Consider the following 17828-nt stretch of genomic DNA (forward strand, 5'->3'; position numbering starts at 1 on the left):
CACAAAGTCTGAAAATTCATTTTCAGTTCTTATCATTTCAAGCTCAACCGAATTTCATTAGACAAACAACCATTAAACTTAATGGTTATGAAGTTTTCTCTCGTTTTGCTTTTCAAGGCAGGATAATTGAATTGGTCTGTTGAATAATTTAATAGCAAATTCAATGTTCGTTTGCCTAAAAACCCAAAACGGCAAAATATAATTACCCCCCAATTATTTATGGCCCGACCTGAACCGCAAAGCATATTTAAATGTATTTGCAATTTGCTGCGGTCGGCAGGTGTAAATTTCTACTGGCTTTGTTTTTCTGCGGTTAGTCAATGCCCCAAACCCACTTGATAAAACAATTCGCATTTGGTTTCAAATCAAAATGGAAAATGGTATTGCAAATGGCAAACTTTTCGCCAGGCACATGCCAACAATGTTGGCCAAAAGTGTGCGTTTCGTTGGGTTCGAGAGTGAAAATTGAGTGAAGTACACGTAAACAGAGGGAAAGTTTTCATGCATTCGCAATGCGAAAAGTTTTTCCAAGGGGAAGTTCAAGGCGGCAGCCATCACACCGATGGTCAACATTTCAGCATTTTTTTCTGCACTTTTTTGCTGGTGAAAGATGCTTGCCTCAGGGCTGCCTGTCTGAGCGCTTTTCCACATTTCCACAGAGAAAAACGGGGTGTTTATAGGGAGGCAGGTGGCGAGGCAGTAGGTACATAAGCTGTAAGTGCTGTGATGAAGTGCACCCGAGTTATCACTGGAAAGAGCTGCAGCATAAGCCAGATTAAACGTATTTTCCATTACTGTTGCATGCCACTTTCGGCCAAAGTCGACACAGACACCGAGACACAGCTCACAGCTCTCCTCAGCCGGTTTGCCAAGTGGCCAAGAGTGCGGCAGTGGGCCAAATGGATGCTGGGTTGTTTGCCCGAGTCAGGTGTGTCGCCTGAAAGCAAACTTAATTTACCCGCCTAACATTAGGAAGCTGACTCGCTTAGCTGCACACACACGTCCTTCTTACTTGCAACCAATTACCACGGTTTATTAATAATTTAAAACGTTTTCTGAAGTTCAGGTTTTAGTCGGGGGGAATACGTGATGGGCAGTTTTATGGATAAGTTCTCCCAAAATATCTTCTTCTAAATGTATGTACACCAATTTTCTAAACATCCCTTATCACGCAAAACTTCAATGGCTAAACATTTTTTATAAGAGCATATTTGATTTGATCCTTATTCCAATTAATAAAAAGGTATATCCAGTCTACGATTGGGAAAAATGTATGTTTATAAAATGAGTTCACATTTAATCCGACCGATAATTAATAGAAATTTAATATTCTACCTCATGGTACTTGTTACTTATCTGAATATAAATCTTAAATGCATATTTATATCAATGACAAAATATGCTGGCATTAGTAAATTGATTGTTTTAAAGCCTACTTATCTATTATTCAATAGGTTATCTACCTTCTTTCAATTAAATCAAGCAATTAAATATATTTTGTATAACACACTACATTAAATAAGCAATTTTGCCTTTAACTTGCAGATGTTTGTTGCTCTATTCAATTTTTGAAGAAGTGCAACTAATTAAATAATTGATAAATACTTACCTTATATGAAGCAACAGCTTAAAAAGAAAACAAAAGAAAACTTGATTTACAGAAAAGTACAATTACTTGCTATGGTAATGATTTAATAACAAAGGCTTTATCTGCTGGCACTGGAAATTTTGGTAACGCCTTGCCGTAAGACTGAAATTTAGAATGCAGTAAGGACCGATTCGCAGGATCCCTGATGTCTAGGCTTCGCCCTCGGCGACCTCGGTGGTCGAACCCTGCTTAGGTGGCGATCCTGCAGGAGCCTCATCCTGGTTAGTGGGCACCGTTTTTCCTCCGAGGGCCAGAAGAGCCTCCGGCGGCAACTCCGCCCCCACATCCTCTTCCTCCTCGCCCTCGTGCTCCTCCACCAGTTTCTCCTCAGGCTCCGGGGGCAGCCAGCAGGTTCCCTTGACCAGGCGGTCCTCGATCTCGGCGATCTCGTTTTTGTAGTACTGATTGAAGTCCGGTCGCTCCCAAATGCTCTTGACCCACTGCAGATTGAAGTCCATTTTGGTGCAGCAGCAGAATTTCCTTGATTTGTGGCACTTGGGACACTTGGCCGGTTGGCGAGCGGGATGTGTGTACTGCTGTTTCTGCTTTTTCTTGCAGCAATAAGGACACACATGCTTAGGCTTCTTTTTCGAGGAGGAAGTGCAGGGTGCCGGTTCCTTGGCATAGACCAGATGACCCCGCTTCTTGGCGCAGAAGCAGCAGTTACAATCGTCGCCCTCCGGCTGCCTCTTACGCGTCTGCATCCGATCGTAGAACTTCTTGAAGGCTATCTTGATCTTGGCCTCGTAGGCCAACTGTTCGCTGCAGGAGAGGCCATCGAATCGGGCATAGGATTCGGCCGATTTCCGGGCGGCATGAACCCAAACACATTCGTCATTGTAGGAGGGTCTGCCCTGGTCATCGTAGGTCAAGTCCATTTTGGGTTCGTAGTAGAAGGCCTTGAAGCCCCGCTTGATAATAGAGTAGGCCAAATGGGCCTCCACTTTGTTCATCAGCGACTTCTTACCCAGTTCGTGGAACAAATCCTCCTTTCTTAATCGTTTCTTTGGAGTGGTGTCTATGCAATAGCACACCTGATCGTAGTGCAGAAAGGCATAGGTGATTATGTCCACCGTTGATTTGGCCTTGCACTCGTGCAGCCCACAGATGATCATCACCTGGGAAAGGGTGTTGGCCAGGTCCAGGACATTCTCCAGGAATATCGAGGATGCATTCACCTCACCCAGGCACTTGCATTGCGTGTGCTGATCGATTATGCCCAAGGGGGCGTGTCGCTGGCACTCCTTGTGTTGACAATTGTTCCGGCATCGGAAGTCGGGCATCGCATGATGGGCCTGCATCGCGAATCGGTCTTACCTCTGTCTTTTTGATGCCCTTTTCAACTACTTTCAGCATGGAAATTTTTCAATTTTTTTCCTAAAAGTTTTTGTAACCAGTTGATAGAACGAGAGAAGCCAAATGAATGTGAATTGGGAGATTGTTTGCCCTGACAGGTTGGATAAATTCCTGCTGTTGCTGGGATTACAATTTGTTTGCTTTTAATAAAAACAAAAAAGTAAAATTGGTTGTAGTTTATTCCCACAGAAATTTCCCATAATAAATTTTCAGTAGAATTTACAAGTAAGGAAACATAAATAATTTTATTAAATCAAACTAAGAGTTTACATTTCTAAGCCACATACTAACAACTCTAAATTCCCCCCTTCGAATTTAATTTACAAAGTGATAGCACTTAAATGTGCAATTCAGAAAACATAAAACTGACAATATATTTAAACTAATAGTTGGCATTTCTAAGCAGAATACTACAAATTCATATGCATTTCTAAGCGGAAAACCAAAGATTCATTTTCCCCCTTTTATGTAGAATTCACAAAGCGACAGCTTTTGAATTTACAAGGGTTTACTATGTTCAGAAAATGAATAAGCAAAAAACATTTTATATAATAAAGTAGTTTTTCCTTTTCAATATAAATTCTTAAAGTTGTGTTTACTTCCTTTTAATCAAAATAAAAACAATACCCTTTTAATACAAATATGTAGTGAGTCAATACAGTTGTTCCAAAATACTAAATTTCCTGAAATTATATTTATAGCCTTGGGTAAAATTTGCAAAGTGACAGCTCTTTAATTTACAAGAGATTACCACATTCACAAAGTTAGAAAGCATTTCATACAAAAACGAAAAAAAAGGATGAATTTAAATTGACTTTTAATTAGAAAGCGTAAACAGTTGTATAAAAAAAAATACATTTTCTAAAATTCCATTTTTCCCCTTGAGTAAAATTTACAAAGTGACAGCTTTTAAATTTACAAGAGATTACCATATTCATAAGGTAAGACAGCATTTCATACAATAAAATCTTTTTTCCTTGCTAAGAAAAATTCTTAAAAGTTTTGTTCATTCCCCTTTAATTAAAACCGAAAAAGGAGGATGAATTTTAATTGACTTTTAATTCGAGAGCGTAAACAATTGTTTGAAAAAAAATACATTTTCTAAAATTCCATTTTTCCCCTTGAGTAAAATTTACAAAATGACAGCTTTTAAATTTACAAGAGATTATCATTAGGTAAGAAAAAATAAATCATTATATAAAATAAACGCATATTTCCTTGCTAAAAACTCTGTTTCCATGCCCGAAATAAACCAAATGAATTTTCCACACGGCTGTCGTGTTAACACAGCAAAGCCTTAAGATTTTCTACAAATTTGGTTACTTTCTTGGCTTTTCGTGTGGTCGGGGGTTAAACGCCATTTGATACGGCATAGATTGTTTGAGCTGTGTTTTCGTTTGTTTGCCCATTCCTTGTAGACACGTATAAGTTTCGATGGGTCAAATATTTGCTTAGGCAACAGTGGAAAATTTCAGAGTAGCGAACCGCCAAGAAGACATACGTTTCATTTTTCTTTTTGGCGGCCTTCGTAGTGGATGTCCTTTTTTGGCATTTTTGGTTGGAATCTACATTCGTAATTGTTGATGACGGCATTGAGTCAAGTTTATGATTCGCTTGGGAGCGGGAAATGCGTCTGGCGATGGCATGAATAAAGTACGACATTCTGAGTTGAGTTCGTTCCCAGGGGAAACGTCAGAGCAAATACATCAACGAATTTATTAGACAAGCTTTGCCATATCCGTTTCCTGCTGACAAATGCCACGGAAACCGAAGAGTAATCTAATAACATTTTCCAGAAGGGCAAAAAAATTGAAGAAAATCGCTGACGAATGTAAATCTCCATTTGCCAAGTTGACCCCTTGAATGGATATCAGAGAAATTGTTGCTCTCTAACCTTTTGGCCATAAGTGTTAGTATAAACCCCGTTTAAGCCTGCGCTTCTGCCCGACGTATAAAAGCGCCTTAATCTGTCTCGGGCAAAAAGGGAGAGTCGTAAAAACTTTGCTTAACTCATAATGAAAAAGCAGCAGGATGCGGGCCTGAAGATGAGCGATTTCAATCCCGACAAGAATCCCCATCTCTTGGGCTCTTGTTTTTTCTTTAAGCTTAAGTGCAACTACGCAACTCATAAAACTTGAGCAATTGCGCATAAATCTTGGCCAGACAAAATGGCCAACTGTTGTTCCTTGGGTTTCAGATAACCAGTTACTTTCCTTGGGTGAAAAAAAATGAATGAAATCGTATTCGTTTCTCTAACAATAAAAGTTGACAGCCTGGAACTGACACGTGGCGATGGTCAGGTGGCAACAGGAGAATCTGTCTGCCGGCTAAAGTTACAATCGAAGCCATTCCATGCTGGACAGAAATAAAATACCTTGGCAAATTGTTTTTATACCCGCATTCGTGGAAATTTATGTTGCAAGGAGAGGGAAGTCAAACCAAATATACCTCAGAAAGACTACCTTTTTATTCTAAATCATACTATACATGCACTTTGGCTAACCGAAGGGATTAAAAATCAATTATGTATTTAAACTCATACTTTAGTTTGGCTGCCTGATAAATCGCAGTTCTAAACAAAGTTTAAGCCTTGTTCACAGCCAGTTAAACTTTGCAGCAAAGTTGGTCTGTAAATATTCTAGCGCCCAAAGTTGTTGATATTCCGCAGCTTTAAAAATATCAATCAACTGAATTCAGGTAACAGCCAAATATAAGCCCAGCTAACCCACATTTATGGCCCACCTAGTCTTTGGCACGTACCTAAAATTAGTGCCTACTTCACACAAATACACACACTCGCCTGTAAGGTCCACGTCATTCGCATAAAACCCTTTAATGGTTATGCAGGCACCAATTACCATTAAAAGCGGACAGCCTCGCCTGAAATGTATACATGCACATACTGTATGGAAAAAGCGAAAGCGGCGAAAAAAATAGCGAAAATCAATATATATGTATGCCGTGTGAAGGACTCAAAAACGCAGCTGAGATTGAAAATCCTCGAAGCGGTGAGCGTTTTTTTTTTAAGCTAAGCGACCCGCTATGATTTCCTGGTTTTTTGCAGCCGCTACTTGCGGTCGTTAGACGTGCCATGATCTATAATACTCTGCGATGGGGATACACTCAATAAATACACAGGCGAAGGAACCCATCCTCGATGACTGATAAACTGAACAGCCTTTAAAGCACCTAAGAACAAATTTCTTTTCAGGTTTTATAAAAAGAATATTTCTTAGATTTTTTAAATAACAAATCATCTATAATAAATACAATTTTATTTTAATGAATGGACCGTGGTACATGACTTTAATAAATATTGTTAGTTAAGATGTTTTGCTTAATTGCTCTTGAATGTTAAATAATATTAATTATCCAGCTAAAAGTTTAAGGCGCTGTTACCTAAGAATTTGTAACGTTCTGTTTAAAGATTTTAACACATAAAGGTACTTAAATTAAATTTTAACAGCCTACAATTTTAAGTTGGTTTATGTAATTTAAAGAAATAGGACTAAATTATTCATTTGATATTTTGTTATTATTTCCGACTCTTAAGAAGCTTACAAACATTTTATCATTTTATTTATAAAAAGTTTTTTCTATAATTGCAGTTTTAAGTACCTCTTTTTTTTTAAAGAACATCCCCTCTTCGTTTTGAGGTGGCTAATTTACTCGAGTACTGATTTTCCCTGCCCTTTTTGTGTGCATGCCCAAATGGCAGGACATAAATCTGCAAATGTGATAAATGGTTATAAAGCCAAGCGTAATGTTTATTTAAAATAATGATGATGATGAGCAGCTGCAGCTGCTTGCTATTACAGCACCGCCTCACTCCTTTTTCGTCCTTGTTTTATTTTTGTTTGTGCATGTAAATTGCCGCGGACCTTTGATGGTTGCCCAAAGAAGGATGTGCCATTGGGGCGATGTGTGTATTATTTTTTTTTGCCCAAGTGAGTGGCTCCTTTTAGCGCGACAGACAGCTGCTAAAGTTCAGCTGTCAATTATTCATAAAATTGCGCATACGTCTGCACTCATTACGCATACGCCGCGTGTGCCAGTCGGTCTTTATTTTGCCTCGGATCGTTTTCATTCCGCTGTTTCGTATTAATTTGATTTATACACAATCCCACACGCATGCGACATTTGTCCTTTTTATTCAACTGCTTATATTTATTACGTTTTATGGTTTTGCTTTAACATAAATTTGCATAATTGAGCTCCAGACTGCACAATCAGAATGTTTTGATTTATGTGTGCCATCTCCCTTGAAAAAGAAAAACTTTGCGGCTAAGTTCTCATAATTTCCAGCAAATGTTCCCTAGGATATTTGTGTTTATAATTTACGCACGAAATCGAAAAACTTTCTCTTGACTTTGCGGCGGCTTATTATTATTATTTTGCCTGTTGGTAGATTTGCATAATATGGTGAGCATTCTGATGGAAATAAATGGACTGCGGGCACTTCTTTAAAATATGTGCGTGCCATATAAACTGGGCTATAAATTCACATAATTAATGTTAATTTATTTCGCTTTAGACGTATTTTAAAGTACTTTTCATATTGCTTTGGGTAATAACCAACTTTCAGTTGATCCCCTGGCAAAATGTAATGTCAAATCAATACACTGCTCGACGACCTCAATAAGCCTCCTTGACAAATTGCCCCAATGCCAATCGGGGGAGGGTTCCGACCTATGTCCTATCTCTGGACATTGATCGCACAACAAATTATTTTAGCCCTGTTCCCTAAGGCCAATCAATGTGGTATCATTACAAAGCCATTAAGTTGGCCAATCAAAACGGTGCAAAAAGAACCACAGAAAAACACCCACAAACAAAACATGACTCAATGTAATTCAATCAAAGTGCCAGTTAAATGGCAAAAGAACTCGTTAGTGGAAATATGCTGGTCTAATATCAGATATGGTCCATTAAATGAGGCTTCAACAAAGAAAAGGACTGCCAGCATTAGATAATTGCCTAGTTAATGACGCCCAGCTCAAAACTATAAGTCCACTCACGCCTAACGAAGAAAAATGTCCTGCTGGTATATGGAAAATAAGCGGAAAAGTCGGCTGGGGAAAGGACAAATGATAATTCTCCTCGACAGCTAAAAACCTAGGCAAACGCCACATTGCAGGCCTGGACAATTTTTGGACCCTTGATTGATTGATTGATTTGCCCATGAGCTAAATGAATTCATCATTCACATTTGAGTGTATCCTCGGCGAAAGCTAATTTATCATCTGAATCAATCGAGGAACAGGCAACGCAATTTGAACAGCTGAGAACGATGAATGCGATGAAACTAATCAAATATGATGGCAGGTTCAAATTGGATGATATTAGCAATTGATCAAGGGGAAAGGCATTCCGCGCTTCAATCTGATTTAATAAAATTCTCTTAATTAGGAAATCATTTTAGCTAACGTAGTTCTACAAAAACAGAGTAGTATAATTGAAAAACGAATTTTTATGTAAAGCATTTATTTTTGCCTTTTAAATCAACAAATATATTTTCCCATGTGTTTGTTACAAGCGTTAAAGATGATTTCGCTTTCATTTTTTGAAAACTCAATTTTGTTAGTCCCAGCTGAACCTTAATCAATTTATTGTTTGACGTTGTTCATAAGAGTCTCTATATAAATATTTAAAGAGACCATTAGGGGTTCATGGGGTCTTCTTGGAATAAAATTTCTTTTGAGAGGTTGTCTTTGTAAATATTTTGAAAAAAATCTTTTTGAAAGGAAAATTTCATTATTTATATTTTAAAGTTTAAGCTTAAAAAATGAACGATACGTTTACTATCATTTTGTTGGAATTTTTACTTTCGAGACACAGCCGAATTCAATTTAAATATGAAGCCGTTTGGAATTTGTTGTCAATATTGTTTTAGAATCTGAAAGATTTTAAAAATAATATTATTATTTATAAACTTTTGTTTAAGAAAAATACTTTTATACCTACTGTATACCAACATTTGTGATTATCGAATTTTAGTAAAGTGAAAGTGAATAACGCAACAAACCAGCTTTTAGCATTCGTTAAATATAACTTAATAAGATTTGGTTGGTTATAGAAAAGCAAAAAAAATCTTTGAACGCTCGTTTTTTTGGGTTCCTGTAATTCTGAAAGAACTCTTGTTAACGCCCTTGTATGCATTCACGCACATGTTGAACCCGGTTTAAATTCGCTGTGCCTTGTCGATTACGTGGATTTTGCAGCTGGGGGTCCCAGGAACCCAAAAAGCCGAGGTGGTGGCTAATTTCGGCACCGTTTTCATTCTACTTGGGCCAACATCAAAGTCATTGGCAAACATGTGAGGCGGATGGCACCAGCGTTTTAATCTAAATAATTTATAAACTGTTTTTTGCCCATGTTATGTTTTCCACCTAAGGCTCTGCATGTTTTTCTCTATTGTTCCCCATAAACGAGGACCACCTGTGGGCGGTGTGTGTTCTATGTTTTTTTCCTGCTATCTTCGTGGAGCAACACTCTGGATTGAATTTACATATTTACATCCGGTTGGTAAGAACAAACCCATATGTGCAGGGGATTATGGCTGTCGCCGCTCTGAAGCGTTAAGCTGTGGGGAACGAGGGATAGACAATTTGCAGCGTCTTATCGCAGACATGGGATATGATACAACAGTTGCCGGGCTTATCGATTAAATGGGTTGTGGCGAAAATGTATTTAAAATTAAGTCAATGGTTTATGGAGCGATTGATGGCTGGGCGAGGGATGTGATGGATACCCAGATACCGGGATACCCGGATACCTAGAACCATCAACCACTCAACAACCCTGCTCATCGGAAAACTGTCATAAACTGTCCGCAAAAAGCGTCGCAAAATTGGATAGCTTAACAAGCTGCGACTCAAATTGCCAGGTGCATTAAATGTCAAAGAGTCAGGCAATTTCATTATTGTAAAATGCAAACGATACGACGACCTTATACTTTATCCCTCGTCCCACGCTTTTTGTAATTTGCCCATTGAGGCGTGTGATTTCCACCAGGTGAAAGTAAAAAAATAAAAATAAAGTTCTTAAAAAACAAGACAAAAAAGAGAAAAGAAATAAAAAAAAGAAAATTGTTTGTGTAACTTTTTTTTGCTCTCGGCACTTTTGTGAAAAAGGCAATATGGCATGAAAAGCGCCGAAGAAAATGGTGGGAAACAAATCCGTAGCGGTAAATTGACCCGACTCGCATTAAGTTTTCTTTTTTCACACCATTCTCCGGCTTTCCTGGAAAACTCAGCCAATAGAAGGCTAATCAAAACGAATGTTCGTACCATCTGTCAATTACAGCAACTTGCAGACAACAAACAAAACATTGTACTTCCGTAACGTGCCACATATTACGACTAATTTAGAAGAAGCGTTGGTAAACTTGAACTTGGCCAAACATTCTCCCTGATTAGGCCCATTAATTTTGTGGCCTGTACGCTAATGTCTTGACATTTCAATAAAAAAGTTACGGGGGAAAGCTTTTGTTCAGCACGGATCAATTTGATTGAGGGTGGAAAAGTCAAGGAAGGTGCTCGGAAAACTCTTGGGAAAACACACTTAATTTGTAAGCGAAGATTTTCCAAGGCCATTTTCAGCTTAGGAAATTAAAGTTGGGGAACTACATAATCAGTAAAGTATTGTACTTTTTAAAATATTTTATTGTTAGATCTGAACAAAAGGTATGCTGCCCTGTGCTTTTTGATTACATTAATTGTTGAATTTTAACAAAAGTTACAGCTCTACAGCAGAAATTTAAACCCTTCTCCTCCCAAAAAACTCATGAATATAAAGTGCAAAATCTAAAACAACTTGAGCCAGTTAAAAGGCAAAGCAAGCTTGTTAATTGCTGTGTCCAGAATATTTTACAGGGTTCACATAAAATATTTAACATTCAAATGCAATTTAGGTACTACATATTCAAAAAAGAAAAACTTGTGTACCTTTAAGCTCGATAAATGTATTTGTAATACGAGCATATACCATGCCCCACCTTGTTGGGTTGCCTTAAAACTTTAACTTTTGTGGTGGTATATGAAATACTATTTCTCCATTTTAAAGCCCCCTAACCCCAAGCAAACTTGTTTGTTTAAACAAAACCCTTCAAGTTGCGGTGAAAAGTTAAGCGTTTAAATTTACTGAAGCCATTTAATTGTTTGACTCGCAGTGTGGGTTGAATAATACGCAATAAATGCAAGTAAGAGCGGGAAAATATCTTCCCCTGGAGGGTAAAAACTTGGCTTAAACGCGCCACTGAAAGCCAAAGGGAACCGCATGCCCTGCGTTTGCGTAATTGTCATATTTCTTGGCCGGCAGCAACTCAAGTGGTAATTATTTTAGCATTTTTCCTGTACAACGAGTGGGTGGATGGGGACCATGAAGTGCAAGGTCCTCGGTTGCAATTAACGTGAGAGAATGCGAAAATGTGTCAGCCAAGACAAGGTAAAACAGCAAGACCTTGGTCCTATATTTAGGGCTTGACATTTGCATTTTTAAGCCAAGAATTTTATTCAAGTCAAAAAGCTTTTGTCACCGCTTGCCATATTTATTTATGAGACCGTTTAGTGGGTCAAGGTTCAAGTGGCGCTAAAAACGGAATCTCAAATCAAGTGACTAACCCACAATCGTTCGGGCCATAAAATCAAATGACAATTAAGTGGGCAATCAATTTTACAACTCGAAGCTCGCAAAAGCCAATCCCCTATCCTCAATAATTCTCCTTTTATATCCGGATGCCGGAGTGCAAACTCGGTAATTCAATTACCGCTTCAGCCAAAAAGGAAGCAGAAAGCTGAGAATTGTCAGTGTCATTAACACGTGAGTGCATAAACATTAATAATTCTCGTTTATTTCCGCACCATCTCCCAAAGTGAAAGAGAGGGAGTGAAAGTCAAAGACGGAAACGGAAATTCCATCAATTTAATGACTTCCCGTTGACGACTGACATTGGCAATGGCCATTCGCACATTTCGGTCAAGGCTATTTCTCTGCCTCTGTCCACTGGCAACTGTAGTAGGATATCATTACAATCTACGGATTAAGATAGAGTTACACCAACACCCATATTTATTGCTGCAGTCGCTGACTTTTGTGACCCACTGTGACATTTGATAATTGCCTGCGGCACGACACTTGCACGTAAAGTTGTTGGCCCGGAATTTGATGACACCATGGAACAGACCATTTAGTTGGGGTGTTAAATGGTCTCCAATTGAGCTGTTGAGGGCACATTTAGTTTTAGGATTACGAACAAGTACGTTATGTTGATTAAAGTGTTTTTAAGGAATTTGTAGAAATTTGCTGTATTTTATGTTGAATCCTTACAATTTTAAAAATTTTTTCATGGTTTTTTATGTCTTTAAATTAAGAAACATTTTTTGCGTTCGATATGAGCCTATTTTATCAGAATCGTAAGCCATGATTAAATTCTCCATGGGATCAAAACGATTTAAAAAGGAGTCTACGGAATGTACACTGTACGTGTGGCGGTAAAGAACAAGGTGAGGTTTTTTTGTATGCCCGCTTTTTGGGAGGCTCGTCTGTAAAGAGCTTATATTTAGAAACTTTTGTAAAATATTCAGGTTTTTTTAGAGTCTAAAGGTAATATAAGAAATAAACTTACTATTCAAATTTATTTATTTAACGGATCCTATAGTCTTTATCCTTTTCTATTTTATGTAATGTCAATAGCTATCCTAAATGTACTTACAATACCAGTCTTGTTCTATTTTGAATTTGCACTATATTTAAGCTTCTTATTTTTAAAACAAATACCTGACCAATCTGCAGCCGTAAAACCAAAATTCTTTAATTGTAGTGAACATCCCGTGACAGTTTTTTTCCTCGCGAATGGGTAAAAATAAACAGACAAACAAGCAAACAAACAAACAACCAAATGGCGATTAGGATCATGTGAAAGGCTTTCGTTCCATTGTCGTAATAGTGTCAGTGGCGCTTTTATTTTGTTTTCGTTTTGTCATTTTTGCTCGCTTTTAAATTCAGAGTTTGCTGTACGGTTTGTTGGACTCCATTCGCTTGGCATTTGTTTGCACGAAATTATTTCCATTTTGGCTCGTTGGCTCGTTGGCTAGATGGGTGCCATGCTTCTAATGCGAACTTTGACTGGTGGCGAATGTATGTACATATCTGTCAGATACTGTTTATATATTTGTGCGACTATCTGGGTGCAGAACTCATTTGGGGTCGGCGGGTTCGCGGTTCTCCACACGCCAGCCAAATGACAATTGTTGGCCTGGCATTCAGTTTGATTGCGTGAAGTGCAGCCACAGACTTTCCCAGCCATTTCAGATATTTCTGCCATTTCAGATATTTCAGACATTTCAGCCATTCTGTGAATATATATTTTAGTCGAGTGGCAGTTGGGTTTTTCGGTTATTCAGGGCCAAGGGAACCTGGGTTGGTGTAAGCTTATTTTAGTTTAATGACGTTGTATTCTGTCTGCTCGCATGTTCAGTTGGATTTGCAAAAATAAAATACAATTTTTTGCCCAACTTTTTTGCGACACACAAAACTGCTGATGACAGTTGGTTTTGCTGTTGAGTTTATGGTTTAGTTTTTATGAAAAAATACGGATTTTAGTGGAAATTATTTTAACGGAATTTGTTCATTTTTATTCGTAATTGATGGGAAAAGTTTTGTTTTCTTTTTCCCTCTGGTATTTATGTAGTTTAAAATGTAAAGGTATTAAAGCGAATAAAATAACTTTTATAATATCATTTATACGGGATAATTTCTTTAGCAAACTAAACTGGTTACAAAGCTTAAATGCAAATAACTTGGTTTATCAAGATTTACCAATCCGACAGGCTATTAATCCGGAACTAGTATTTTCTAATTAACCTCGGGTATCCTTGAAACTTAATTCCCAACGCACTTAATCAAGTTCCACCTGGCTACGCAAATTAAAATCAAATCGAGGACCTGCGTTTGCGTTTTGGCCTAACAAGCTAGTTGTGACGGGTTGGGGCCATTAAATTGCCGCATGTTAGGAAAGGTCCTTTGCACCTTAACGATGTGCTCCCATTTCCGCTTCATTTCCCGTCAACAAATTTGCGTAAAAAAATCAAATTCCAACCGGACACGCCTAAGCCCTGCGAACGGAACGAATTGCATTAGTTATCCGCACCCTCAACGATTTGAAAAAAAAAGAACAAAAGAGGAAAATCGGAGCTTTTATGATTGCAAATTTTTCTTTTCGCCCGTGGATTTTTCCCTGAGAGCGCTTTCCACACTTTAACAACGGCATTTCCGTTATGAAAAGCGCATTTGTTTTACTATGCCTCCATTCGACGTATTTTTTCTTTATTGGCCAATAGTAGGGAAAAGTTTTACGGCGGACTTTCGAGAGTCATAAACTTGGTTCGCACTGGGTTTGTTTTAGAGTGTTTTTTCTAAACGATTTTGATTTTTTGGTGGTCTGTGATTTTAGACAAAGCAACATATGGCGAACGTTTTTCACGGTTGGTTGGAGTTAGTGTTGCAATAGATAACATTTCGCGGGGTTTGGCATTTTACTTTTAAGCTGGCGCTATACAAACGAATATTGATTAGCCATCGACATTTATATTTTATTTATAGCTAGTGGTCTAGAGAATACCATGTTGAGGCAACCTTGTAGTTTAAATTGACCTTTGATTGAACCGTTTACAAGAGTAATTGACATTTCAGAATCTCGTTTAAAATTTAAATAAGGAAATGACAGGGTAATCAAAAATGCAGGCACAAACCGCAAATCTAGTGAATAATTAATGTTTTCAAAAGTGTGAACTTAGGAATGTTAGAGTCTGTGGGTAATGTCATCTGTGTTCGAATTAGTATAATTAATGGAATTGGTATTGTGATCTGACGTCTTCCTAATCTCGCAATTAATTAAGCCTCCCCGTTTGCTCCTCGCAGATATTTCTTGTGGCTTCCAGGTGAGTTTCAGGTATTATGTGCACACTTGTACAAACACATTTGTGTTTATGCACTTGGCTTGGCAATCGGCTTAAGCGGACTAATGGATATAGCTGGTTAAGGTTTTGAAATGTTGGTAATGAATTTTTAAATTACTCCAAAGTAGGTGGATATTTCTGTAGCAAATAAGCTCTTAAGATTAATTTGGGACGGCAGGAGGATTAAAATATTACAGGATTTTGGTATTGGGTTTTAATACTCATAGTAAAATGATGAAATATATGTATGAATGGATGCATTTGGATAAACAGTATTTTTTCTACATTTTTTAACATTTTTTACATACATTTTTTAGATTAGAAGTTAGATATTTTTTAAAGAAACAAAAAAAAATTAACTATTCTAAAGATTAGGTTTCAATTTTTAAAATATAAGGAAAGTAGAAAATGACTTATATGAATGAGGTGATATAATTGTATTAAAACAGATACTTATAATATTACAAATTTTCTTTTTTAAAATAATCTTAAAGACTTTTTTGATTAAGGTTCGTCCTAGTTTCGTTAAAACCAAAAGAAATGAAATGAAAGGCATGTCTTTAAAACTAGCAATTATCTATAAATACCCGCAGTTTATCAACACTTTTGTTATTGGTTGCAGTTTATAGTTTGAGCGATTTCTTTGTTTTCCAATACCCCTCTGGTTCCCCCACAAAACTACATATATTTCTCATTCGGTACGAAAATACAGCTGCCATTCGTGGCGGAAGACATTCGCAGACCATAATGCCCGACCAGAGCCATATTTCACACTCTGTTGGCCCGGAGCGTAAACGTGGTCGTAACCGTAACTGCGGCAAGACAATCGAAGCGACGTCGAGATGCATGTCCTCGAGGGCAAGGAATCGGTAGGATATATATACCTATGGTGCCACTAATAAATTACGTCAGAGTTCCGTTCGCTGTGTGCCTGGCATTGCATACAAATGTGCTAATTTATAAGCAAAACAATTAGTTTTTGCCACTATTGTTCTTGCCACTGCAATCAAACTGGTTTTTCACCAACAAAACGGCCACAAGGCGACAAACCAAACGCCCTACGAACAAGCCAACCAGCCAACCAACTGCCAAGGAAAGTAATTTTCATTAGTGAGCTACGCTGTTTTGTTGGCCAAGGGTGTGTGCAATTATTTAGTTGATATTGCGTATACGTCATTCTGTGCCGTTCCCTTTGTTTACTTACCCACATGCTGCCATGTAGTGCGGTCCAAGTTGGCCATGGCTGGCAACTTTGGTTAGTCATTCTGCGGTTGGCATATGCAAAGCTTAATTATGGCCAGGAAATGTTTTCGTCTAAAGAAAACTCGGGTTGGTCAAAGGAAATTGGCTAACACAATGTCTGAATGGAGTACACAGAGTTTTTGGTAGCATGGCATTTAAGTCATATTTTTGTTAAATAACAATCTCTGGGAGCATTTGTATTCCAATTTCTAATTAAATAACATTTTCAGATAATTTTTGTATTTGAAATATGAAACTTTCATTTGGCATTTCGCTTTAATCATTGATTAAAATTTTGTAGGTTACCTTAGTTTTAAACTGTAATTTAAACAATATACATTTAAAATAAACAATGTTATAATATGAAAAATTAAAGTTTCATATGATTTATAAAAATATTCTATGAGAATGTTGAGTAAAAATTGTTAAATAATATTAAATTAATTGGTATTATATCTAGCTAAAATAAATTTGTGAAATTTTAGGAAAACATTCTGAAAAAGATGAGCTCTCAAACTAATATATTTAAAATAATATTATCTTATATTTGGTATTTTTAATAATCAAATCCAATCTTAGAATAAATTATATATTTAAATCAAAATGATACCTCTTTAAGCCAGTACATATAGGAACCTTGGCATTTTCACGCACAATTAAGTAACCCTCGCAAGTATAGTATACATTGAAATGGTTCCCCAGAAAGGCTACCTCCAATTAAAGCCAACCGCAAACCTCGTCAGAACTTTCCCCTTCCCATTAAAGTTGGCTCTTGGCCATAACTGTACTGACTTTGTGTCTTGGCCGTTCATAAGCTGGGCAGCTGTCAGTGGAATCGAAGGCTTGCCGAAACTTAGGCTGAAGTTGCCACTTAGCCCCCGTTACCCCCAACTGCCAACTACCCATCTGTTTGGACAGATATTGCCCATCGGCCATAAGGAGAAGCCACCCCTTAAATGGGACACGCCCAGGCAATTGCGTGGGTCAGGTAAACTGCAATTGGCAGGCGGATGGGCTATAGTGGCTATATCTCGGATATACAGGAGCAGCTGATACAACAAACCGGGCCAAGAGCAATAACTGTGTAACATTGCGCATACGCCATGCGTGACAACGCCGCCTGGTGCTGCTGCTTTTGGTGCTTCGCAAATTGTCACATGAAAACTAAAATTCTGTTAACTGGCAGGCTGACTATGGAAAAGAATTACACTAGGTGACATTTTTTACCTTTTGTTAAAAAAATATATTTTTAAAAGAATATCAGCTTCCTTAAAAAAAATTTGAAATAAGAATTTATAAAATATTTTAATTTTGTAGTTATTAAATATTGGTTTAGCACAATATTGTTCTAGAGTATTTTTCTAATAAAATAAATATAAATGATATTGGCTGTCTTCGCGCCTTCTTAAAAAGACAAAAAAGGATTCTTCTAGATAAATAATTTCAATGATAAACTAAATATTATTACTGAATAGCACTGGTTTTTTTAATGTTTTAAACTCAAGAATAATAATAACAATAACTCAATTCATTCAATTTTTTAGCATGGAATGAATTTTTGACGACCGAGTAAATAAATACAATAATAATAAATAAAATATTATGTTTTTATAGTACCAGTATTT

General features: G+C 37.3%; 2 protein-coding genes across 2 annotated transcripts in view; one reads left to right on the plus strand and one right to left on the minus strand.

Moving 5' to 3' along the window:
• The window catches only part of LOC108013749 (IDLSRF-like peptide), a 42917-nt gene that overhangs the window by 10005 nt on the left and 15084 nt on the right, over positions 1 to 17828 (plus strand). The window lies entirely within an intron of this gene.
• Positions 1653 to 3079, minus strand: LOC108013755 (uncharacterized). Its single transcript, XM_017079713.4, has one exon. It carries the CDS (start codon positions 2947 to 2949, stop codon positions 1798 to 1800), a length of 1152 nt encoding a protein of 383 aa, XP_016935202.4. The 5' UTR covers positions 2950 to 3079; the 3' UTR covers positions 1653 to 1797.

This window comes from Drosophila suzukii, chromosome 3 (assembly GCF_043229965.1).
Source record: "Drosophila suzukii chromosome 3, CBGP_Dsuzu_IsoJpt1.0, whole genome shotgun sequence".
Classification (NCBI taxonomy): Eukaryota; Metazoa; Arthropoda; class Insecta; order Diptera; family Drosophilidae; genus Drosophila; species Drosophila suzukii.